Genomic DNA, 26,920 nt, shown 5'->3' with positions numbered 1-26,920 from the left:
AAGAGAAGCAACACAGCTATATTTTGGAAGTAAAAGCTGCATACCTGGCAACAAAACGTTTACGCCATTACCTGCTTGGCAATGAGTTCGTTCTAGTAACAGATTGTGCCGCGTTCAAGCAGACAACTACCAAGAAAGATGTTCCACGCGAAGTCGCCCAATGGCTAATGTATTTGCAGGATTTCAATTTTAAAACTGAACACCGTGTTGGCAGTAGAATGAATCATGTGGACCACTAAGTCGCTATCCAGTTTATTTTATCTCATCAGAGATTAGAGCAAGGCTGTTGCGAGCGCAACAAAGTGACGAACATTTAAAAGCAGTAGCCGAAATACTTACGAAAAACGCATACGGAGATTTTGTTATAAAATATGGGTTAATTTATAAACAGTTAAATGGAAATGATGTTTTAGCAGTGCCAAAAAGAATGGAGAAGGAAATCGTAGAAAAGGCGCATAATATCGGGCATATGGGTGTACAAAAAACTATGCACGCAATTCAACAAGACTACTTTATACCGCATTTGGAGCAGAAGATTAAGCAACACATTTCCAACTGTATTGAGTGCATATTACATAATCGGAAAATAGGGAAACAAGATGACTTCCTTCATGTGATAAACAAGGATGATGCACCACTATGTTCTATACATGCCAACCATCTAGGGCCGTTAGACGCCACAACAAAGTGCTACAAATACATTTTTGCAATAGTGGATGGTTTTAGTAAATTCATTTGGTTATTTGCAACAAAGTGGACAGATGCAGCAGATGTTGTAAAACACCTGACAACATGGGTGGATATATTCGGCAACCCACAAAGGATCGTTAGCGATAAGGGTTCAGCATTCACTTCGAAGGCATTTAAAGAGTTCTGCAGCACACATAACGTTGAGCATGTCGAAACGACTGTAGGTGTTCCAAGAGGAAATGGCCAAATTGAACGAGTAAATCGAGTCATCATATCGGTTTTGGCAAAGTTATCATCAACCGAACCAAGCAAATGGTACAAATATATAGGACAGGTACAGAAAGCGATTAATGCGCATGTCCACACATCAACTAAATTCACGCCGTTCGAAGTATTGTTCGGAGTAAAAATGCGTAGCGAGGCACAGCCAGATTTGGTAAGAGCGATTGAAGAAGAAATCTTAACTTTATTTTCAGATGAACGACAAAAGGTTAGAGTAAACGCGAAAGAGGCCATAGCAAAAGCACAAGCACAGTATAAAAAGAGCTATGACAAAAAACGCAAACCTCATGCTGGGTATAAAAAGCTTGATCTCGTAGCAATTAAGAAGACCCAATTTGTAGCTGGAAAAAAGCTCAGCAATAAGTACATCGGCCCATACAAAATTATCGACGTGAACAGAATGGCAGATATGATGTGGAAAAATTTGCAGATTTCGAGGGGCCAAAACACACGTCCACAAGTGCAGATAACATAAAACCATGGAAGTACCAAGACGATGTTGGTGATTTATCATCTGAGACAGATGATGATCAGGATGGCCGGGTGTAAAAGGGTGGCAGCCCTGCAATACTCGAATAATAGCCATGCACTCCAGTTATTGGTGTCATTGAAATCAAGAAGTCAAGTCGTTATCCAGTCGTTGAAGTTGAAAGTCGAAGAGAGAATCGTCGGTCGTTAAGTAGTACAAGTCGTGTAATTTAAGTTGAACTATTTAAGTTGAATATTTTCAAATCCAAATTAAATATCTAATTTTCACTACCAAACTATTAATTGTAATTTATTGAATTCATCGAACATTGAATATTTAATCAATAAACAACTTTAAAAAATAATTATTACTAATTATCATTACATACATTGAATACTGTGAAGGATTTCATCTTTTTGGAAACCAGAATTAACAGCAAAAACAAATGAAACTAAGTAGTCAAACGAAGAATAACTCTTGCCAAGAAATGCTACTTTGGACTGAGTAGGCAATTGAAAAGTAAAGTCCAGTCTCGGCGTTTTTTTAACCTTACAAGAAAGAATCGGCGCTTTCGCGCCTTGGGAGCCACGTCACTTTTGGCGGGTGCAACACTCGCTGAATCGACTATAGTCGTCCCAATTCTTTTCGGAGAAATTAAAAGAAGACAGGAGTTGCATATGATCCATCATGCAGGAAAGGCGTGGACGTGGAAAGCTTAGAGAAGACTAAAGGCTCATGATAGGCATACTAACTGGACCTGGTTTCTGGCATCACATGCTTTTAAGTTAGGTCTCGTCAGTAAAAGAAGATGTAGGAAGTGCGAGCTGCAGCAAGACACGGTTTCCCTGTGTTCGTGTCCCGCGCTCGCCAGGTCAAGGCTCCTATTATTAGGGGCGGAAGGGTCGCCAGATCTGGAGGCAGCAATTAAGCTAGGTCCTACAAAACTTCTAGTATTTGCCCAGAGGGATGAGTTATTCTATAACATAAATCCTGGTACATGATTCAGGTTTTTCCGTTTGGTCGTCAAACAAATTCTGGTGATACTATGGGCACATTAAATCTATGTAAGTTCTTTATTGACCAGCCAGTTCAAGCGAACTTATGTATTCAAATGGAGGAGGTTTGAGCATAGAATTCATTCATGAGGTGCTCACTGCTTCAAGTACAGGCTAAAACTTATTGCTTGCTTTACTGAATCTTTGTCGCTGCGCTTACACGACATTTAGGTGAACGCCGAATAGTTTTCCGAAGCTCTATGAAGCTCTCGACCTATGCATCGTAGTTACTTACTTAATTGGCGCGTAACCGTTTAAACGGTTATGTCCGTCCAACAAGGCGCGCCAGTCGCTCCTCTCTACCAACCGGCGCCAATTGGTAACGCCAAGGGAGTTTAAATCGTTTTCTACCTGATCCTTCCAACGGAGTGGGGCTGCCCTCTACCTCTGCTTCCATAGGCGGGTTCCGATAGAATGATGTTGCTAGTGTTGATGCTGGTTCCCAAATAAACGAATTCTTTTACTATTTCGAAATTATCGCTGCCAACAGTAGCGTGGTTGCCAAAGCACATTTGCGCTAACTCTTTGCTCGATGACAGCAGGTACCTCGTTTTGTCCTTATTCACCATCAAACCCATCTTTACCGCTTCTTTTTCCAGTTTGGAGTAAGCAAAACCTACGGCGCGGGTGTTTAGGCCTATGATATCAATGCCATCAACATATGCCAGTAATTGCACGCCTTTAAAGAATATTGTTCCAGAGCGGTTAAGTCCTGCAGCTATTATAATTTTCTCCAGCATCAAATTAAAGAAATCGCACGATAGGGGTGATCCTGTCAACCTCGTTTAGTTTCGATAGGCTAGGCGACGTCCTTCCCAATTCTGACTGCTGTCGAAGGCGTGCTGTCGAAGGCGGCTTTAAAATCGACGAAGAGGTGATGTGTGTCGATTCTTTTTTCGCGGATTTTTGGCCAATATTTGGCGCATTGTGAAAATCTGGTCGATGGTAGATTTACCAGGTCTGAAGCAGCACTGATAAGGTCCAATCATCCGATTCACGGTGGGCTTCAATCTTTCACACAGTACACTTGACAGGACATTATATGCGATATTAAGAAGGCAGATTCCGCGATAGTTGGTGCAGTTTGCAGTATCCCCCTTCTTGTGGACTGGGCAAAGAACACTTAGATTCCAGTCTTCGGGCATGCACTCCTCCGCCCATATTTTGCGAAGAAGCTGATGCATGCGCCTTACCAACTCCTCGACGTCGTATTTGAATAGCTCCGCAGGCAATCCATCAGCGCCCGCGTCCTTGTGGTTTTCAATATGGTTATTGCTATTCTGACTTCGTCAAAATCGGGTGGGGGCCATTTATTCCATCATCATCGATTGCGGGATCGGGTTCGTCATCCCTGTGCGGTAAATTGCTGTCTCCATTTATGAGAACAGATAAGTGTTCCCTCCATAATCTAAGTATTTTCTGGATCAGTCACAAAGTCGCCGTCTTCGTTCTTACAGGAGTTTGCCCCGGTCTTAAAACCTTCCATCTGTCGCCGAATTGTTTGGTAAAATTTTCGGGCGTTATTCCTCGTGGCTATCAGCTCATGCTCCTCGCACTCACGCCTTTCTGCCTCCGCTTTTTCCTTCCTGAAAAGGCGTCTGGCTTCCCTTTTTAACTCGCGATAGCATTCACACACACCTCTTGTTGCGCTCGCTTTTATCGTAGCCCTGTAGGCAGTGTATTTTCTTTCGGTTGCAACGCGGCATTCTTCATCGTATAAGTTGTTTTTCCGTGGCCGCCGATATCCAATTTTTTCATCGGTGGCAGTACGAAGTGCTTTGGAGATATGCTCACACTGCTCCTGCATTCCTTCAGGATGAGTTGAGCTCTCAGAGAGCAGGTGTGGGAGTCGAGTTGCGAAATCATTGGCAGTCTGTTGCGATTGCAGCCTTTCGACGTCTAGCTTTCCTTGTGTGGCGGGTGCTTATTTGGCTGCGACGAGATAATGGTCCGAATCGATGTTAGGTCCTCGGATCGTGCGCACATCTAAAACACTGGAGGCATGCCGTCCGTCTATCACAACGTGATCGATCTGATTGCAAGTATTTCGATCAGGGAACAGCCGTGTAGCTTGATGTATCTTTTTATGCATGAAGCTCGTGCTGGAAATGACCATGTTTCGAGCACCGGCAAGATCAATCAGCCTCAGTCCATTAGGAGAAATTTCATTATGTAGGCTGAACTTTCCGACTGTAGGGCCAAAAACACCTTCTTTGCCCCCCTGGCGTTAAAGTCGCCAAGCACGACTTTTATATCATGGCGGGGGAAGTGCTCGCTGCTGTCTGCATAAAGCTCGTACAGCTTATCATTAAATGTTCTTCGGTACTCACCGTTTCTTTAACTTCTGGACTGACTGTTTTTTGTGCTAATGCTGGTTATCAAATAAACGAAGTCCTATACTATTTGGAAATTATGGCTGTCAATAGGGGAGAGGTTGTCAAGACGCAAATGCGCTGACGCTTTTGTTTAGGACAGCAGGTACTTCGTTTTGTGCTCACTCACTATCATTTCCGCTTCTTTTTACTGCGCAGGTTCTCAGCCCGATTATGTTGTTGTTGTTGTAGCAGTGAAATGGGGTACACTGAAATGACAGCGCTTGTTCAGGAAAAATCCCGAGTCGTTCCGGTACATACTTAGAACCAGTTGCCGTGAGAAGCGTCCGATGATGTAAACGCCGTCAGCATACAATTCTTATTTATCACCCTTATCGCGAGTTTTATTTTCACCCGAAAATATTCACAGTTTTTGTTCACTTTTTCGTGTTCGAAAAAGATTTCGCCTTATTGGCAACTCTTTGTTCGGACGAAATGAACAGCGGGAAAAACCCAAATTTATTTACTTATATTTTACAGGCGAGCGAAAGAAAAACAAAATGTAAGTAATTTTTTTTAATGTTGATATTCTTATAATTATACATATGTACTTTTATTATTAGGAGTAAATCAATAAATTATGCACAATCAGAAATGCTGCTTGACAAGATAATGCAAAATCCCGACATTGCAAGAGGGGTTTCAAAAGAGAATCGGGAAAAAGTGGCGGACTTCTGGAAGCAGGTTACTTTATGTTTAAATAGTCCTGGCCCACCTGTTAAGAGTGAAGCTGAGTGGAAAAAAGTAAAATTCCTTTATTGCTAAGTATGTAATAGTATGAAATAGTATCGAATATTGTACTGTGCGATGATGACCTTCCTGGTTGCAGTACCGGTTTGCCTACAAGCATGACGGACAGCGAACCTGTTCGTCCAAATTGTGATCCCGTTGCTGCTGAACGTGAATGTCCACGAAGCGATATCAGCACTCAGCCGGTTCTGCAAAGTTTACCTAATTCTAACAAAAAATTGACAAATTCAAAGTTAATCCTCACGGAGTTAGAGACTCAACAAGACCTATGTGGTAAATTGGGTGAAATTTTAGCAGAAATAAAACCAAATAACGAGAAAATATTATTACGAATATTAGCAACACTAAGGGGTACTGCCATCTCTAAGCCGATGCTAAGCAGTGACTGTATGCACATCAATAATTCAATCATTATGTCTACACATATGTACTTACACGCAGCGGAGAAGCAACGCACAAACACATGCAGATATCTTATCTGAGATATGCAATTATAATTGTGGAAGTTTCGCTCACAAATACACGCGCATATGAGAGCTATACACGTACATCTGTAGTTATAATTATAGCAGATAACCAACTAGTAGATTCTAGAACAGAACCGCCTAGAAATGTCAACGAGGGAACCAAACACTATAAAAGGCAGCAACAGTAGAGGTGCGAGAATCAGTTGGATTTAAGACGCTATCTAGCGAGCAATAGCAGTATTATTTTAAAAATCAGTTCCGTTTAAGCAAGCTGTCAGTTGCGAATTATAAGTGTTATTTTCAAGTAGTCTAATAAAGACCATTATTGCATTATTCAATATTGGAGTTATTTATTCAACAGTTTAGAGATTCGAACTTAGAGAAGGTTGCAAATAAGAGGATTTGCATTAAATTCGTTACAATTGGTGTCAGAAGAGGAATTGTTGAATAAATTCCGAAGATTGGGAGTACAACTTGGACATGGCAAAGTTAAGTGTATTGAAGATCCAGCAACTGAAGAAGGAGTTGGAGAGCCGTGGATTGAATACAACCGGCATTAAGCTAGAACTTCAGGAACGACTACGACAGGCAGTGGAATTAGAAGGAATTGCCGTGGAAGGGTATGTCATTCATCTTGATGGCGATGAGACAACTAAATTGGAGGAGAAAAATGAAACATCGCAAACAGTTACGAGCACAGACTTGAACACGATTTTGGCTGCAATATCTGCACAAACATGGACAGTAACATCAATGTCGTCGCAAATAGCATCCCAACTGGAATCACAGGAGACACATATAACATCGAAGATTGAAGCACAAGAAACGCGTATGGCAGAAATGTCGACACAGATTACATCCAAGATGGAAACTCAACTGGAAGAACAGAAGACATATATAGCATCCCAACTGGAATCACAGGAGGCACGTATTTCAGAAATGATGTTGCAAGTGTCATCTCAACTGGAAGACCAAAAGACATACATGGTATCTCAATTGGAAGCGCAAGAGGCACGTATATCTGAAATGTCGGCAGAAATTTTGGAACAGTTATCATCAAAACTGGAAGCGCAGGATGAAAAAATGGCGCAATTTCAGGCAGAAGTAGATGATTTGAAAGGTCGTATGGAGCAGTTACAACTAAATCGCCCAGCTGCTTCAGCAAGCAATCCGAAGGTAAAGACACCATTCTTTGACGGTTCTGTTCCTTTCCTTGAGACCGCAGCAGTGAGCAACTGGAATGCGGAAGATAAAGTTGCTGCACTGTTCGTGGCATTGAAAGGGCCTGCAGCGGAAATCTTACAGACGATTCCAGAGTACGAACGGAACAGTTATTAAGCATTGATGGCTGCTGTCGAGAGACATTATGGAAGCGAGCATAGAAAACAGATATACCAAATTGAGTTGCAAAACCGCTACCAAAAAGCAAATGAGACATTGCAGGAGTTTGCTTCAGATATTGAAAGGTTGGCTCATCTTGCAAATGCGGACGCACCCGTGGAATACACTGAAAGGGTAAAAATCCAGAGCTTCATAAATGGCATGCGAGATGTGGAAATGAAGCGAGCTACATATGGGAATCCAAAACTAACATTTGCTGAAACGGTATCGCATGCACTGACTCAGGAAACAGCCTCACTTTTGAGTAAGCCAGCGTACAAAGCTCGTCGCATGGAAGTGGAAAGGCCAGACTGGGTAGACGCAATTTTGGAAGCATTGAAGGGTACGCAACAGAAGAATAATGATGTAGTCATATGCTTTAAGTGTGGAAAGCCAGGGCACATTGCGCGTTATTGCAACACCAACCCTAACAGTTCCAACAATGTGGGTGGTCGTAAACGCAGAGCAGAAGGAGATGAGCAAATCTCCAAGACCACTCAATCGTTAAACTAAATCAAATCAGACGCAAGGCGCGACAGTTGGCTCCCGCAATTGAATGCCCTATAATCTCTATCTCGCAGATTGGAAGAAGATCGAACAATCTTACTGTTGGAGGACATGTGGATGGAAAGGAACGTTTACTGACTGTAGATACGGGTGCATCTCATTCCATCATCCGAGCGGATTTAGTCAGCAAAAAGATAAGACCATTGCTTGGAGCAGGATTACGTACAGCCACGGGGAGGACACCCAGGTAATTGGAGAATTAGTATGTGAAGTAGCAATTGGGAACGTCACAGTACTACACGATTTTATAGTGGCAGAGATTGTTGATAAAATCATAATTGGAGTGGACTTCTTAATCGACCAAGGCATCAAGATCGATATGCAAAGTAAGACGATGCGATATAAGAACATGGATGTGCCACTTAATTTCGGCTACGAGAGAGGCTACAGCAGTAAATGAGTGCTGGTGGAAAAGAGTCAGCAAATACCGAAGCAGTCATCTGGGCAAAGGTTGATGGAGATTGTGGGACAAACAAATTGTGGGTTGTCGAAGCTGCAAACAAATCAGCACTGCACATACTTGTAGGAAGAACCGTGGCTATGACAAGCCAGATCAGATGGACGTATTCCGGTAAGAGTACTCAATGAGTTCAAGTCACCACTCAAACTGACCAAAGAAGCTATTTTGGAGATGCCAAGAGGCTGAAGTAGTTATTAACTGTGAACAGCTCCAGGAACACGTTTCATCTAGTAATACTGATCTTTCAAATGACATCACGGCATGGACGCAGGGGCTATAGGAAGCCTATCAGAGTAAGGCAAAACAACTGCTCCTAAAGTACGCGAACATATTTGACCAGGATGGTTCCAAACCAGGCCGCACCAACGTTGTGAAACATCAAATTGACTCTGGAGATGCGAGAGCGATCCGTCAAGCTCCACGTAGTGTTCCACTGGCGAAGCGGGAAGTTGTGAGTCAAACCATACAAGAAATGAGCGACAGCGGCGTCATAGAACCATCAGCTAGTCCATGGAGCTCACCGGTAGTACTTGTAAAGAAGAAGGATGGAAACATGAGGTTTTGCGTGGACTACCGGAAGTTGAATGACGTTACGAAAAAGGATAGCTACCCATTGCCAAGAAGTGACGACACTCTAGACTCGCTCTCTGGTACGAAATGGTTTTCCACACTGGACTTGAAAAGCGGCTACTGGCAAGTTGAGGTGAAGGAGGAAGACAAAGAAAAAACAGCCTTCAGCGTCGGAGATGGTCTTTGGCAATTTACAGTAATGCCTTTTGGACTTTGTAATGCACCAGCTACTTTTGAGAGACTCATGGATCAGGTATTGAAAGGACTGCACTGGAAAACATGCTTGCTATACCTGGACGACATCATCGTATTGGGCAAGAACTTCGATGAACATCTTAAAAACTTTGGAGGAAGTTTTCCAGAGAATAGCTGGCGCTGGTCTGAAACTAAGTCCCAAAGAGTGTGCGCTGTTTAAAAAGGAAGTAAATTATTTGGGTCACAAGGTAACGACAGAAGGTATCCATGCAGCAAATGAAAAGATAGAGGCAGTAAAGGATTGGCCAAGACCACAGAACTTGCATGAATTAAGAAGTTTCCTTGGGCTGTGCACATATTTCCGGCGATTTGTACCAAACTTTTCCAGCGTAGCCCATAACCTCCATGAGCTTACAAGAAAAAATAAAGCTTTTGAATGGAAGAAGGAGCAAGAAGTGGCTTTCCAAACATTGAAAGAGCGTTTGTGCACTGCCCCAATGTTGGCATATCTGATGGGAGACTGAGGATAGTCAATGCAAGAAGAAACTGAAAGTTGTTCCCAGAAAGAGGATTCCTGACGTGCTCAGCGAGCTGCATAATGGTCCAAGCGGAGGTCATCTTGGAATCACGAAGACGCTCGGGAAGATTGAACAGATATTCTATTGGGTTGGTTGCCATTAGTTGGTCACTGAGTGGATTGCGAACTGCGAGGTTTGCAGCAGAGCGAAAGGGCCCAAAACCCGAAGTCATGGCCAAATGAAGCAATATACTTCAGGTGCGCCATTTGAAAGGATCGCTATGGATGTCGTAGGTCCATTTCCTACTAGCAATTGGAAACAAATATGTACTGGTGGTTATGGATTATTTCAGCAAATGGCATACCCAATCCCAAATCAAGAAGCGGAAATAGTAGCAGAAGTGTTTATAAACAATTGGGTTGCAAGGTATGGTGTACCAATGGAGTTACATTCTGACCAAGGCAGGAATTTCGAATCAGCTGTGTTCCAAGAAATGTGCAAGAGTTTGGGTATTCGAAAAACACGGACAACTGCATTGCATCCTCAGTCCGATGGTATGGTGGAACGGTTCAATAGAACATTGGAGGAGCATTTAAGGAAAGTAGTAGACAAGTACCATAAGGACTGGGGTACACACATATCATTATTCTTGATGGCCTACCGATCGACGGTACATGAGACAACGAGCCAAACTCCCGCAAAGGTAATTTTTGGCAATGACCTTCGACTGCCAGCGGATTTGAAGTATGGGATAGATGCCGATGAGGAGAGAAATGTCAAGAAATCCACTAGTGTCTTGGAAGAAGAGCTAAGAGAGATACACGATCTGGTAAGGCAACGAGCATAGGTTATGAGTGACAAGAGGAAAGCGAGGTACGATAAAGCAATTAATTCGGAAGGGTTTCAGGAAGGCGATTTGGTGCTGTTATACAACCCACAACGAAAAAAAGGTTTGGCCCCGAAATTGCAGTGTAATTGGGAAGGCCCATACAAAGTTGTAAAATGGATCAACGATGTAGTGTACCGCATACAAACCATTGGCAAACCACGAACCAAAACGAAAGTGGTTCATTTGGAGAGACTAGCAGCGTTTAGATCGAGAGATTTGTCTGATCGGGACGATCAGACTTAGGTGGAGGGCAGTGTTACGAATATTAGCAACACTAAGGGGTAGTGCCATCTCTAAGCCGATGCTAAGCAGTGACTGTATGCACATCAATAATTCAATCATTATGTCTACATATATGTACGTACACGCAGCGGAGAAGCAACTCACAAACACATGCAGATATCTTATCTGAGATATGCAATTATAATTGTGGAAGTGTCGCTCACAAATACACGCGCATATGAGAGGTATACACGTACATCTGTAGTTATAATTATATCAGATAACCAACTAGTAGATTCTAGAACAGAACCGCCTAGAAATGTCAACGAGGAAACCAAACACTATAAAAGGCAGCAACAGTAGAGGCGCGAGAATCAGTTGGATTTGAGACGCTATCTAGCGAGCAATAGCAGTATTATTTTAAAAAACAGTTTCGTTTAAGCAAGCTATCAGTTTCGAATTATACGTGTTATTTTCAAGTAGTCTAATAAAGACCATTATTGCATTATTCAATATTGGTGTTATTTATTCAACAGTTTAGTGATTCGAACTTAGCAGAAGGTTGCAAATAAGAGGATTTGCAGTAAATTCGTTACAATATGCCGTACACTGGATCGTAAGTGCGATCTAAAGGGAAAAAATGGAAAAGTTTCGTAAACGTGAAATTGAGGAGCAAATTGAGGTTAATCGACGTACGTTAGAGTTAAAAGAATTAAAATAAAATTCTACGACGAAAAACCAAAGACTGAGTTTTAATTTTTTTAAATTAATTTTAAACGAATTTTCAGTGAATGAAATAGTTATTTATTTAGCTAAATATTTTTATTTTTATATATTTGTGTTCCTTTTTTATACCATGAGCAAGATATAGGTTTCATGAAATGAAGTATTTATGTTTGATTTTGACTAGAATAAGTTAGATAAAATGGTACTTTAATACTTTTAAATAAAAATAATGAATGAATTTTAATTAATATGATTTATTTAAAGAGTGGCGCTGGCAAATTTGGTTGACTTTTGTAATGAATGCAAATGTTATGTAAAGCTGCGCAAACGTCAATTATTTTTATTGCCTTTACAGGAGAATAATACAATACAAATAAAAGACACCTCATCGTTTTTTAAGAACAGCATTTGTTCTTTCAATTATATTTCGACAACGCGTGTGTACTTCATTAAATTTTGTGGCAGGTTATCCACTTTCCGGAGTTCTGATGGTTACTTACCCCAAGGCTCTAGAGGGTACCCAGCGTCACCTGTAAACCTGGTAATTTTAAATGCATTCGTTTCATTAATTTTAAGCTATTACCTAGTAGATGGGCATTGCTGTAACTTTGCAGATAATTCTGCTCCATTTCTGATCTTAAGTCGATTATGTTCCATATAAAGGCATCATGGCAAGCACCAGGGTGTGTAGCACCGATAGCACGAATTGTCAGATTGCTGTCTCATACCTGAAAAAATATTTGTGTATATAATTTATATTTTATTTTGACTTAAATTATATGCACAGCTCTCACCAGAATAACATTTAAACTGCATTTGCCTTTTCTATTGTAAAATTGGTGAACGTTCTTTGAAGGGCTTGCCATGTTAACGTGTGTTTCCTCAACACATCCTACAACTCTTGGTATTACGAACTTTGCATAAAAATCATGTGAAGTTTGATTTTGTTCTTCCAAAGACGGCCAAGTTATCCATTGTGGACAAAACAACGGTTCCAAAATGTTCAGCGCCTCTGAAAGTACCTCACTGAAACAAAATTGGCTAATACCAACATATTGGTGCTTTCCAACGCATTTTTGATGTCCCCCCTCTGCGAAATAACGAACACATGCGCCCAACTTTACAATTGGTGGAACTCCAAATTGTTGCTTCAATGGTGGCAAGGAGTTGGTAAGAATATCCAACAAATATTTGAATGCCGGCTTGTTTAGCCTGTAATATTGCCGAAAACTAGTTGAAAATCAGTTAGCTCCAAAGGGTTGCCTCCGAATCGCTTTCACATGTATATTCTGCTCGCGCTCAATCAATACCAACCTAAGTGCAATACTAAACATGTTTTATAAATTTTTATCTCTATTTTTGCTGTTTTTTAGGGAAATATACGCTTGTTTACACAATTGCAGGTAAATTATTTGTTCACTGCTAATTCACAATAGAGCGTCAGCTGTTTCGAGGTGAGCATTTGTTCGCGCGAAATTTCCGATAGGCGAAAAAAGGTCACCCGAACAAAAAAAGTGAAGGCGTCCGCGTGAACTTCGCGATAAGGGTGAATATTCCAAACAGATTGTGGAAAACACCGAAAAAATTCTATCTAATATCGTTTTTATAATTATAAATCTATCTTTAAGTTATTACAGTATAGAGATTCACTGAGAACTTTATATTTTTAAAAACTAATTTCTGAACTAAAATAAATAATGATCATCTATAAATTTATAATAAAATAAAATAATTATTTCTAGATTTGGGACGTTACTGCTGGAGTGTGTCTATTTATTCTCAATGGTCACGATAACTGGGTCAGAGGCCTATCGTTCCATCCAGGTGGAAAATATCTTATATCAGCAAGTGATGACAAAACAATCAGAGTTTGGGATTTACGCAATAAGCGATGCATGAAAACATTATACGCACATCAGCACTTCTGTACTTCAGTTGGTAAGTTATATAATTTGAATAATAAGTAATACTAGTATGTTGCCCCCGCACACAGAAAAATTTCTTACATTTTTAGTTAACATGAATCATGTTGAATCAACATGAACAGCTCTAGTACGTAAAGCAAAAACAATTTCGAAAAATCAAAATGAACATTTTAACATGAATCGTATGGTTAAAATAACATGAACTATTTCTGCATTAGAATTACATTAGTGTGTATCCCGCACCATAAATTCGGTTTGATTTTACATGAACAAGTGTTTTCGACCGCCATCTGTCCCCCATCAAAGGCTGTGAACAGAATTTTGTTCTCAAAAGAACAGAAGTTAAGTCGTGGTCAGTGTTGCCACTATTGGTAAGGTAAAATGGCCAAAAGTTCCAAAGTACCAAAGTTCTCTTATCGAAAAAGAGAAACATTATTGTTTGTGGCATATTGGAGAAACTTTACGAGAGAACATCACGCTTTGGGAAAAGCTACTTTCTGGGAATGGTAGAGGGGGTCCTACAGATCACAAATGTGAAAGTAGAACCTAAAGGAAATTCAATATTTTAGTGTGTATATATGTATATACGGGTACCTACCGAAAATCTGATAAAATATATCAAATAGGGGACCCAAACAGGCGTATTTACGTCTAGATTAGGAATCTGGAAACAGAAATTTAATATCTCAATTCGATCAAAAGTAATGCGCGAAAAACCGTGCAAACCCCAAAAAAAACACAAGGTCTTAACTAAAAACTCCGCTAATATTATAGTTTATATGAAAAATAGACTTGGAATGCTCGAAGGAAATTGAATTTTCTGGTTTGTTGGCATGCTAGACTTTGGACAAAAAACTATTTTGAATTTTGGACTGTTACGTTACATGAAAAAATGCGATCGAATTCATTGTGTTCAAAAGTACTCAAAACATTTGTCTTCTCGAAATATTTTATCTAATTATTTTCAGTTAACCTAAATCTGCCAGAAAAAGGTAACTAGAGCGTTAGAGATAAGATTCCTGAAATGCAAACGTACCTGTTCGTTAGATAATGTAATTTTTAAAAATTTTGTTCATTAAGAAACACTACAGAAACTATCGTATGTTTTCGAGGAAAACAAGAGGTTGCGCTATGTCTTCAAGCATAGGTTTCTTTGAGCATGTGTGTAAGCCCAAAACAAAATTCTAATTTTTTCTGTGGTTTCGTTTTTGGCGATGTTGGCCATATATGCAAAAATAGAGTACAAAAAACTAGCTTGACATTAGAAACTAACTTAGTAGTTAAACACGCCATTTTATTATTTAGTTTACATTTTGGATAAAAAATCTCTCTGTGGCAACACTGTTCGTTCGTTTTTCAATGCTGCGCTGCATGGCGAACCAAAACTAGGTGGCGTCGGTAAGCAGCTGATTGCTAGTTTTTTCATAAGATTGGACATAACATTCTCTAGCGTAGTGCGATTTTGGACATTACACTAGAGAATTACAAAAACAAAGCACATGGAACGTTTGTATGCATGTCGAGCCGCGGCCACCTTGTACTGTTCCGCCATGGCTGCGCTGCCTCTTGCATTATTCCGATTTTAATATGTAAGCGCATACGTGGCGAAAAATTCTGTGAATTATTGTCTAAAACTTTATTTTGTGAATTGTGCGAACAAATAGATTTCCTTATGCCTCATTTCGACCAAGAGTCGTATGTGTTATTTGTTGAGACTCCAGAGGAAATATTATTTGATTATTCTCCGAATAAAGAAGTGGAAGCTTTACGCGAAATTATTTGCGGTAGGATGCAATTTGATGAACGAGTTTTACAAAGAGTTTTGGGTAAGTAATTTGTGAATTTTTCATGTTACGTGGGTATCAATAATCCAAAGCGCTTCCATGGTATTTATGTGCAGAACAGAGTTTGGCATTTGTTTCCTTCTGTGAAGAGATATTTGCAATCAAAGTTGCAAGTTTCACGAGGTTGTTGTAATCACATTAGGCAAAAAAGTGTTCTGCGCAGAAATACTGGGCATGGCGTCGTTGTATACCTATTCCGACATTTTTCGGACGTATTGTAGCAGTTTTACAATTGCTTGGGCAATTCAAAAGTTTTTAATGAAACGATTTTGGGTTAATTTTCAGATTGTGGCTTAGATGCTGGAAGCATGTGTCTTCTAAACGATGCTGACTTGGCAGACATTTTCCTAAAGACAGATTGGGCTAAGAATAAAATTCAGGGAGCGGCTTTCACACTGGCGTCAAAACGAAGTAAGTTTCCCTTTTTATGTATTTGCCTTATTGTTATAAGGGGTATTCATGTTTAATTGCATATGGGTTATATATTTTTTATAAAAAAAATTTGTAAATGAATTATAAAAGTATTTTTTTTATACATAAGTTTTTTGTGTGCCTTATTTTTTTGTTATGTGAGAGCGCGTGTACCGAGTGCCACTCAAAATGTCCATATTAATATAAAAAAACAATCCTTAATTGAAAATGTCATAAGTAAATAAAATTAATTTAAAAAACCAGAAGCCAGGTGTTTTATTTTTAGCATGTTAATTTAACAATAAAAACCATGTTAAAATAACATGATAGATCGTGTTAATTTAACAATAAAAACTGTTAAAATAACATGATAGATCGTGTTAATTTAACAATAAAAACCTGTTAAAATAACATGACAGATCGTGTTACTTTTACAATAAAAAACTGTTAAAGTAACAAGATAGATGGTGTTAATTTAACAATAACAACCTATTAAATTAACATGATAGATCGTGTTCATTTAAAAATAAAATCCTGTTAAGTTAACGTGATAGATCGTGTTAGTTTAACATGACATATCGTGTTATTTCAACATAGTATAGTGTTAGTTTAACATGTCAGATCGTGTTAGAGTAACATGAAATAGTGTTAATTTAACGAGACAAATAATGGTGTATTAACAGGAAGTCATGTTGATTCAAACGTTTGTGATCATGTTAAATTCACACAGTTCCTTCATGTTGATCTGACATGTAGGAACAGTGAAAAAGTAGATTCATGTTAAAACAACCTGAGCGATAGTGTTGAAAAATAATAACCTGAAAAAGTGTTAAAAAAGTGTTGATTCAACATGAAAATTTTTCTGCGTGCGATAATCGGGTGTGTTTTTTTAGCAAATAACATATCTCACACCTTGATAGATAAAATCTTATGATTATTTCATATTAGATATACCTAAAAACATGATTCCACTCCCACTTTCACTTCCACCCCCACTCCCACTCCCATCACAACTGAACTTCAATGTTCTGGCAAGAACACTTCCAAAGTTTTGTAGTATCAAATATCCCATTTGTATGGGAGGTGTCACGCCCCCTTTATATATCGACATTATTTTTGAGCTATAACTATCCTTGTAAGGTGTCTAGTTAGTATTTAAAATTTTTTTATGATCGGCCAAACCTTTCAGGTCGCAACCCGATCTATACCTTCATATATACATTAGACTGGGCGATTTATTAATTAGGAAAAAAGGTTCCACTTCGCATACGAAAAATCGATGGCGTGATATCGGTTAACTTTCGTCAATACAAATCGACCCAGGTTAATATACATACATATATACATAATTTGAATTTTATATATATGGATATATGTACATATAATTTTTTATTTTTTTCATTTAAAAATATTTGCTTAAAAATCAAAAATGTTTTAATACGGTGAAATTTTTCATTTTGAATTGTATATACCTTGGGAATGTTCGACATAAGAGAACTTTCCATATATTTAAAAAACAAATACTTCATTTAATTCGGATTTACATAAATGTTTTGGTCGCGCTGCTTCGCTTTGATGCTTTTATGCTATACGATAGTAATGCACGCCTTGCCGCTTTCTTCGCTTTGAAGCGACCATAGCGTTTATGTAAATCCGCCATATGAAGTGGCAAGCACGGTCATAATATTTGAAAAAGATTAAAAAAAATTGCATTAACACGAAGTGCATAAAAATAAATGTAAGGCGATAACCTGCGAAGAGATTTTAGGCCGATTTTCTCTTCCTATTTGCGTCGTACACATGGCAGAAATACACTCGGAGTGCTTGTCAAACACTTCCGTTGGGCGACACCACTTAGAAAAATTTTCTTCTATTTGAAAAATCTTGTTTCTAAAATTGTTGATGTTGCTTTGCCCGGGGCGTAAACCCAGGATCCTCGTGTGGTAGGCGGAGCACGCTATCATCACACCACGCCGGCCACCATACGAAGTACATAGTAATGTAAAAAAGGATCGCGCATAATTGGTGCTAATAAGAGCTTCAAATGTACATAACGTTAGCTTAATATGAAAATGTGCTAAGTCACTTCTTACGAATTTTACAGGAGACGAAAAAAATGAATAATTTTTGAAATAACCATTTTTTCAAAACTGTAGGATACCTTAATTGCAATACTTTTGAGTGGAGAAGCTTTGAAAAAGATAAATAAAAATCATGTATGCTAACCCAGCAGCTATTTTATGACTTAGCAGAATTTCCGCACTCAAAACAAATTTTTTCTCCTGACTTAGCACTTTTTACTCAATATGTTTCCCCATCACTCCTCCGCTTTAATGATTGAAATATAACACTAAAACTATATATTTCACAAAAATACAATTAATTTGTCAAACTATTTCTAACAGTTCTTATCTGGACTCTTTTGCCGGATGGTGCGCAGACAATAATTTATTTTTAAATTCAAACAAATGCTGTGTTGTGTCTTATTCCAGCTAAATCTCGTAATCGTTGCCAAGAGAAAAAAAACTTGGGTGTAATTTTTTTACTCCAAACTGTCTTTTTCTAGTGATATTGAATTCATTGTTTCAAAATTTGTTGCAATGGTTGGGTTCCGTAGACGTAACGCCAGTGACTTTAAGGACCCTATGACGTTGAAGGCACTTTATAAATCCTTGGTTAGAAATGGTCTTGTATATTGCTCAATAATATGGAATCCTTTCTATTAATCTAACTCCTATAAAATTGAGAAAGTTAAAAAAAATTTACAAAAATTGCTTTACGTATGCTTCACTGGCCAGACGGCCTCCCATCATATACCAGCAGGCACAAATTGCTTGGTCTTCAGGCTTTGCATGACAGAATAAATCTTATCTCACTCATGCTTGCTTATAATGTAATAAACTTTAGCACGAATTGCTCTGATTTGTCTAATTTGTTCTTTCCATATATTCAACTGCGTGATCTTCGGCATAATAGATTATTTATCGAAATAACTCATAAAACGAATTATGCTATGAATGAACCTATAAGTATAAGGACTATACATCTAGCAAATCGATTCAGTAGTGTTATTAATTTTAATAACAGCTTATATAAGTTTAAGCTTGAATTGTTTTCTATTTTTAACTAGTCTGTAAGAAAGCATGTAGTTATCGACATGTAAGAATTGAAGTAGATTATGGTCAGCGCAAAGCATTTATCAAACACCAAAGCCATGTCTCAATTGAGTGAATCCAATTTCAAGGGGTTGTGTTCGCAACCCTCTCAAGGGGTTGCCAGCGCAATATATAGCATCTCCAACCCAATTGTCAACCTCATCTAACCGTGGCGAATCCTGTTTCATTGACAGCTGAGGCTCTGGCGACCCCAAGTTCCTCATGGAATTAGGGGGTGGGGAGGGCGGGATGGCCTAGAAGGTTTAATGTGGTCATATAAGTCGTTCCCGAGATGGTCGGGCTAGTACCTTTGTGCTTTGTTACCGGAACGTACCTGATCTATATCCGGCAAAGGACCATCAGCATCGGTAACACTCCCCATAGCCTTAGGGAAGTGTCTTTATCGTTAATACAACAACAAAGCATGTAAATAAAATGCGCACACAAAGAAATGACTAGTAATTCAGATTGATGTTATTGACAGGTTGACTTGGCATATTCTTTCTAACAGCTGACGACTTGGCACATTTACACATCATTGCCCACAGCACGTAAAAATTAAAAATTAAAATATTTTTTTTGTGATCGATGTGTTTTGAATTCAGTTTTAAAACTGCATTAAAATAAAATTTTTCAAAAAAATTTGCTTAGCACATTTTCACATTAAGCTAACGATATATATCAGTGGTCACCAAAATTTAAACTGTGGGTGTGTTAGTTTTATCGTAGTGGTAGTGGTTCAATCGTTGATAAAAAAGAAATGAGGTAGGACTTATGTACGCATGTTTGTTGACACTCAAAAAATAATTCGTAAATATACCATACAAATACTACTTTATTGCTTGGGTCTAACGAGAAAACTATAGAAAACATATTGTTAAAATAAAACCATTAAAACATTCTGCGTTTGAGCGTTTGTTTGCAAAATATATTTTTGGAAATGCGCAAATAAACAATAACCGCTTCAGATACAGTCATCGATTTCTGAATACTTGAAAGCATCGCGCAAAAAGTTCAAATCTTGATTGGGGCATTCAATAGAATTAGTGCACCTATACCATACTTTGATGTAAAGTTTAAGAATAAATACTGACATATCTCGAATACAATTAAGTTCTCTTCACAAAACTGTTTTATTTGCTCTATTTCTTCGTGGCTAATTTTGGAACCAACAATCTGGTAATTTATACCGAAACTGTATTGGTCGTGTTTTATATTCTCCCATATGTCAGCGAATCTATTAAAAATTAGAGTTTCCGGCGCACTACTTTTAACGCACTTCTTTTCAAAAACGTTTTTTAGCACAATATCATAAATGTGATGACGGCATGCAAGATTGATAAGTTTCCGACCGAGAAGTTCATTCAAAAGCATACAACCACCACGTTTAAGGCCAGTGTTTGAAGAGGCTGTATCGAAGCATGAAGCTACTACTTTTTTAGAAATCCCCCACTCGACAAGAAGTTTGTGAACAGCTTGGGCGATGTTTTTTTCCGTTACCCGATTCAATTTTGGGAGCTCCTAAAAACTTGGCCGTTCCATTGTAGCTTATCAGAACTGCTATTCGATCTACATTTGATCTGCCGACTAAATCTGCCAAAATTTTCCCATCCCAGTGAACCACCAAGCGATCGTACTTAACTATTTTATAATACATAGACAAACTTAAATATACAAAATATGTTTATCTATGCATAATACCCACATTTTTTATTAACTCAGACTTTGTTTCATTGAATTGATAGAGTCGATTGTTTTCACGCAACTGTTGTAGTGAAGTACGATTCAGGACCAGATTATCTGCAGAAATTTTTAAATCCTCTACTGTTGCCATTAATATATGCATGCCTGCCAATCTGATATCTAAAGTCGTAATAAATATTAATTTGGAGTGAGTCTCATTTTTAAAATTCTTTTTTTTTTTGCAACATTTGCTTTATCAAGTGCAGCGTATAACCGTGGCGTAATCCATTTTCTTTTTATAACAGAACTCGTATTTTGTTGTATGGGTTCATTATCATCATCGACAACACTATCTGTAGATGCTTCCATATAATCAGATGCAATTTCGGTTTCACTGTCGGAGTAAACTTTAGTGAGAAAACGATTTTATTTCAATTGGAACTAATACATATATAATTATAGTCCACAAAAGTAACTATTAAATTATTTACCAACTGGCTGCAACTTTGACGTTTGCACATGTTTTGATATCCGTGCTTCTTCCTCTCCTCTTCTCAATTCCGATCTTTTTTCTTTGTGTGCCAATTTTTTGTCAGTCATTGAACCTGGTCGCCATTTCTGCTGCTGCTTTTCCAAAAACACTTTGTCCTGTTCGTTCCTCAGCATAGTCAATGCATCGCAAGCCGCAATATCAAAAAGATCATCTAAAATGCTTATGAAAAGATCAAACTTTTTCTTCATTCCCGCTGCCATCTTTTCCACCTTCACTTTTTTAAAGTTTTCCAATCTTCGTACATTTTTATAAGCTTGCCAGAGCATTTATGATGATCTCGGGTTGGAACACGCGCTTGTTGCCATAATATCGCTAGCCTTGCACTTTCTTTTGCATTTAGTTTCACAAAACGCATATTGTAGAAAAATACTTCTAACACTTGTCTGTTTGAAGGCAATTTGGCTCCTAAAATTTGATGTGAAACATGTCCAATCAATGCCATTTTTTTTGTTGCTCATCACTTTTGCGTGTTTTAACCGATGAAAGTTTCGACTTTGCCATTTTTATCATAAATATTAGACGATTATTTGTAACACTCGAAAGTAACACTTGAAATTAGCACGTAAACAAATAAGTTTGGCAAAAACACATTGCAATTCATATAATAACGGTTTCAATGCATGCGCAAGGTCGTTTTTTCATGCAAGTAGCGTATCCTGCACAGTTTTCGGACTTTGATTAGTGGTAGATTTGCAAAAAATTGTCGTGGATTTGAAAAAAAATTTGATATATTTCGGTTGTCTTAAATATTTTTAGCAATCAATATTAACCAATTATTTTCTCATAGATATGTATGTATGTATGTAGTTAGAAGTGGCAATAAAGTACTAAAAGACCCAAAGACAAAACTTTAACCAACTTTTGGGTCCATTAATTATTTTCCGAGAGGTTTCAAATTTTTCATGTGCTTTCCTTAGGTAAAATATAAACTTTTTCAGCCCGGCGCTCATCGATACTACCACCTTTAAAAATTTCCTAGCTTATTGCGGCCACTCTATTGGCAATTGAATTTTCATGACACCACTGCCGATGTGTGACCCTCGGTTAAATAAAGTTTTGAAATAGGTTAATATGAATAAAGGAATTTGAAGTCAGATGGTGTCTTATTATAAGTCCAAGCAAATTTATATGTGCAATAAAACATACTAGTATCACCTGTGGTCGCAATTCGACCAACGTGTATTTTTTATGAAATTGACATAGAATTATGGTGAAATTACTTGAAATTGAATTGAAAAATAGGTCTTTCCACACCCGGAAGGTCCCCGTTGGTGCGCTACCGAAGTTAGTTTTGGGAGCTCGGTTCCGCAGTAGGCCTATATCACCCATATACATATATCGCCCATTAACTTCAATAGTCTCATAATTCAAAAAACATGAACTTTTAGTTAAAAACAAAGAAATTTGCTAAAGGAATTTAGCATATTTCACGCCACCCGCTTAATTTTGTATAAATACATATCTAATATGTAAGCGTGACACAAAACAAAAATTTCGAGTAGAATAAATAAAATAAAAATATAGAAAAATTATGTAATGAGAAAGAAGGCAGAGTTTACTAAAAAAATGTTTAATTAAAGAAGAAAAAAATAAAGTACTTAAATTGCGAAAAAATTAAGTGAAGTGAACAAACAGCTCCATATAAAAACGCAATAAGTGCACTTAGACTTTTTTCCGGGTTTTAATGTGATCATTGTGGAAGTATGAAGATTCTAATGTTCGGATATTTAATGTTGGGTTTCCCATTGAGATCTTTGTACGTAATTAATTTGTATTAAATTTGTAAACACTCCATTTCATTAATATATATGACCATATCTACCATAAAATATCGTCTGTGAACAATATAATACTAAGATATAACAAAGCAGAATAAATTAGGAAGAAAAGAAAAACAAAAAAAAAACATTGAAGTTATTCACGCAAACATATTTACTAATATAAAATTGATTTCATAACTTTAAGCGACATAAACAAATTAGGGTTATGGGATCTAAGCATCCGATTAATGGATATATAATCCAACAAAGTTAGCCTAATAATAAATATAGTGGGTAATATACTGCCTATGCAATACGACCGCTATGGTGCCGGTTGCCGCTTTGACCAAAAATCAAAAACATTTTTGGGACGTTTTTTGTTCGTAATTAGCATAAAAGGCAATATAAAAACTGTAATGTTATATATTTGTAACTTTTTTTTTTGTTCAGTATAGGACGTACTTTATCTAAAATAAGGATTTAATCTGCAAATGCAAACACATTTTCGAGCAAATTTGCCATTAATTGTTATAAATAAATTAGCTAGTTTCAACAAAAGTTAATTCATTATTTGTGATTTCATGTTTTTTGAAAACAACTAAAATAAAAAACAAAGAATCTGTAAAATAAAGACTTATGTAAGTGAAATTTGCCACAAAAAATGGGCCGGTCAAAAATTAATTCTATTTAAGACTTTTTGGTACGCTACAAATTATTTTGGAACAATTTTTTAGGATTTTGGTAGAGGCTATTATACATAAAATTTGAAATTCACATTCCCAAAGACGGCGCGCTTGTGCATAAAGGTTTAGGTCTTTGAAATTCGCATTAGAACACTTAGATAATTGTTCCCAAAGATGGCGCGATTGTGCACGAAAATGAATTACGATATTTGTATGAATTGTTCGAATTTACAAAAAACTCTATTAAATATAAACAAACAGAGTAATATTTGTTAACAAATAGGCCTATGCACTGCGGCTGATCCAGGCATGCTTAACGAACGAAACGATATCATTTCGTTACGATAATCAACGCTAATAAACGAAACGAAGTCACTTCGTTAATTTGACGTTCTTAACGTTAATAAACGAAACGAAGTGACTTGGTTTCGTTTATTAGCGTTGATTATCGTAACGAAATGATATCGTTTCGTTCGTTAAGCATGCCTGGGCTGATCAATACGAATCGATTCATATAACTTTTATATGATTATACGTATGCTAAGTATGCGAAACAGCCTGTCAATTGATTGTATGGAAATTTTTTTAGCGTATTAATATATAGATAGTGGGTAATATACTGCTTATGCAATACGGCCGCTATGATGCCGGTTGCCGGTTTGACCTAAAATCAAAAACGTTTTTGGGACGTTTTTTTGTTTCGTAATTAGCATAAAAGGCAATTGCCATCATCCGGTGGCAAAATCCTGAGCCAGATAAATAATTTTGCATGTAAATGCAACAACAACGATTTGAACCAGATAAATCCAGATAGAAGTCTGGTTCAATTTGAGAGCCAGATAATTTGTTAATTCTTTTTTTAGTTTGACAACGCTGCCTTTAATAAACCTAGTTTTTTAAAAATAGATGTTGCTGCTTAACCTTTGGCCGTATGAGTTAAATGAAAAACGGCGGCGACATCTGCCTATCACATTTCACGTGTGCGAAAATTTCACGACATCTGCTTCTCAAGTCTCTCAATGATCCAGAGCATTCCCGGGAGAATTGAGCGTGAGCCGGAGCTGTAAAACTCACTGGAAGACGGCAAATATAAAAAATGTAATGTTATATTTTTGTAACTTTTTTTTTTGTTATAAATAAATTAGTTTCAACAAAAGTTAACTCATTATTTGTGATTTCATGTCTTTTTGAAAACAACTAAAATAAAAAACAAAGAATCTGTTAAAAAAAGGATTATGTATTTACGTGTAAGTGAAATTTGCCACAAAAAATGGGCCGGTCAAAAATTAATTCTATTTAAGATTTTTTGGTACGCTACAAATTACTTTGGAACAATTTTTTAGGATTTTGGTAGAGGCTATTATAGGTAAGTGGCAACAACGGGAGACCATATTTGTATATAGGTGAAACATTTGTGCTTTCGGATTTAGCGGGGATACATAAAATTTGAAATTCACATTGGAACACTTAGATAATTGTTCCCAAAGACGGCGCGCTTGTGCATAAAGGTTTAGGTCTTTGAAATTCGCATTAGAACACTGAGAAAATTGTGCTTATGCACGAAAATGAATTACGATATTTGTATGAATTGTTCGAATTTACAAAAAACTTTCTATTAAATATAAACAAATAGAGTAATATTTGTTAACAAATAGGCCTATGCACTGCGGCAGATCAATACGAATCAATTCATATAACTTTTATATGATTTTACGTGTGCTAAGTATGCGAAATTTTGTGAGCGTATTAATATATAGATAATAAGGTTATAGTATGGTACACTAGACTGGACATATTTTGTATGAAAAAATAAAAGTTTATGAAAAACCTGTACCGCCCCTCAAATTTTTCCTTTGTATGTAGGTAATAAAATTCCAAACTCTTGGGCAGATAGCTTCAGGTTAAGGCGTGGCACATTTCCATTGAAAATGCCCAGAATCGGGGTTTTTTGTTATTTTCGAGAGCCATAACCAAAAAAAACCTTCTAAAAAGTTGTTAATACGCTTTTTCTCTTCTAAAGTGTATTTATAACAATTAAATGAATGGCAACAATTTTTGGAAACGGGCGTGGCACCGCCTCTTATTTGATCATGTATTGGCTACGGTTTCTGGAGCTATAACTCGAATACCGATTGACGTAACTTAAACATTTTTAAATGGGTGTGACAACCTCTTTTGAACAATGAAGAAGAATTGTACTACTGTGAAAAACTCTTTACACTTGTTTCCTGCACAAAGAGGAATACTTCTTATAAATTGCTGTATGTGTACAAGTGAAAATGTGTATTATTTATATAAGATTTACTTACTTTTATGATTTTCTTGTTGGCACACACAATTATAAATGAAACCCAATTAATATTAAGCGCAAAGATCTGATTTATTAGTACTTCCATATTTTTTTCTGTAATCTGTTACTATTTGCAAAATATATTGTTTTTTTCTCGTTTTTAGTTAAAACCGCATTACAATCTTCCATTAGTACAGAACGTAACAACATATATTCCTATTTTAAATCCATATTCATTTTGCCATTTCGATGGGTCAACACTCAGAAAATCAGTGTGGGAATAGAAAATATTTCAAAAAACGATAATGTTTTTTCGTTGACAAAATCTGAAATTTATGCATCTCAAAAATAAGGCGTTTACTTTCATTATCGTTTTCGTCTTTCAGGTACCACACGTGTTCAGAAAACTTGCTCGCTACTTTCTTACTTAATTTTTAATTTAATTCATTGAATTGCGTTATATTTTCAGATCATTAAGTGGTGCTTTAGCGGCAATTGGGGCTTCAATCCAAGGTCTCAAGTAAATTTTCAAAATAAACAAACTAAAGCATTGGCCTCAACCGACGAAATTAAAAATTATTTCCGGAATAGAAAATTTTTAAGCGTATATATCGCTTTAGCCATCCACCGGGCATGATGGAACGCTCCTGGTGACTTAAATTTTATTGGGACTCTGCCCTGACCAAGAAAGATAAGAACTAGTTCCAATAACTCATTATAATCTGCTCTGGGATGTTGTTTAGCAACATAGTTACGCGCAAATTGGGCTATCTTGTCATGTTCAGCAACGCTTAATAAAGACTTTAGACGTATATCCTTTATTCCACTTTCGAATTTCTCGTGATTCAACTTAGACCAAGATGCTCTAAAGCGCTGAAAAATGGACATCGTCGGACCACTTGATTCCAAGTTATATTTCTCGAATTCACTTCTTAACAAAATTTCGTAAATGTGATGATGACATGGAAGGTATAACATTTCTCTCTTGAAGTTTTGTTCTAACA

General features: G+C 37.3%; 1 protein-coding gene across 10 annotated transcripts in view; it reads left to right on the top strand.

Moving 5' to 3' along the window:
* Positions 1-26,920, top strand: part of Lis-1 (LisH and WD40 domain-containing Lis-1) — a 761,024-nt gene that overhangs the window by 587,598 nt on the left and 146,506 nt on the right. For 8 of the 10 annotated variants that reach the window (XM_067772985.1, XM_067772987.1, XM_067772995.1 and 5 more), the window contains 2 exons: positions 13,355-13,550; positions 15,667-15,792. In XM_067772985.1, coding sequence (XP_067629086.1) covers positions 13,355-13,550; positions 15,667-15,792 — 322 coding nt within the window. The remainder of the gene's footprint in view (positions 1-13,354; positions 13,551-15,666; positions 15,793-26,920) is intronic. The other 2 variants (XM_067772994.1, XM_067772993.1) reach the window with 1 other exon arrangement.

Source organism: Eurosta solidaginis, chromosome 3, assembly GCF_040869045.1.
Source record: "Eurosta solidaginis isolate ZX-2024a chromosome 3, ASM4086904v1, whole genome shotgun sequence".
Lineage (NCBI taxonomy): Eukaryota > Metazoa > Arthropoda > Insecta > Diptera > Tephritidae > Eurosta > Eurosta solidaginis.
The sequence above is the reverse complement of the archived record's forward strand: the minus strand, read 5'-3'. Positions and strand labels throughout refer to the sequence as shown.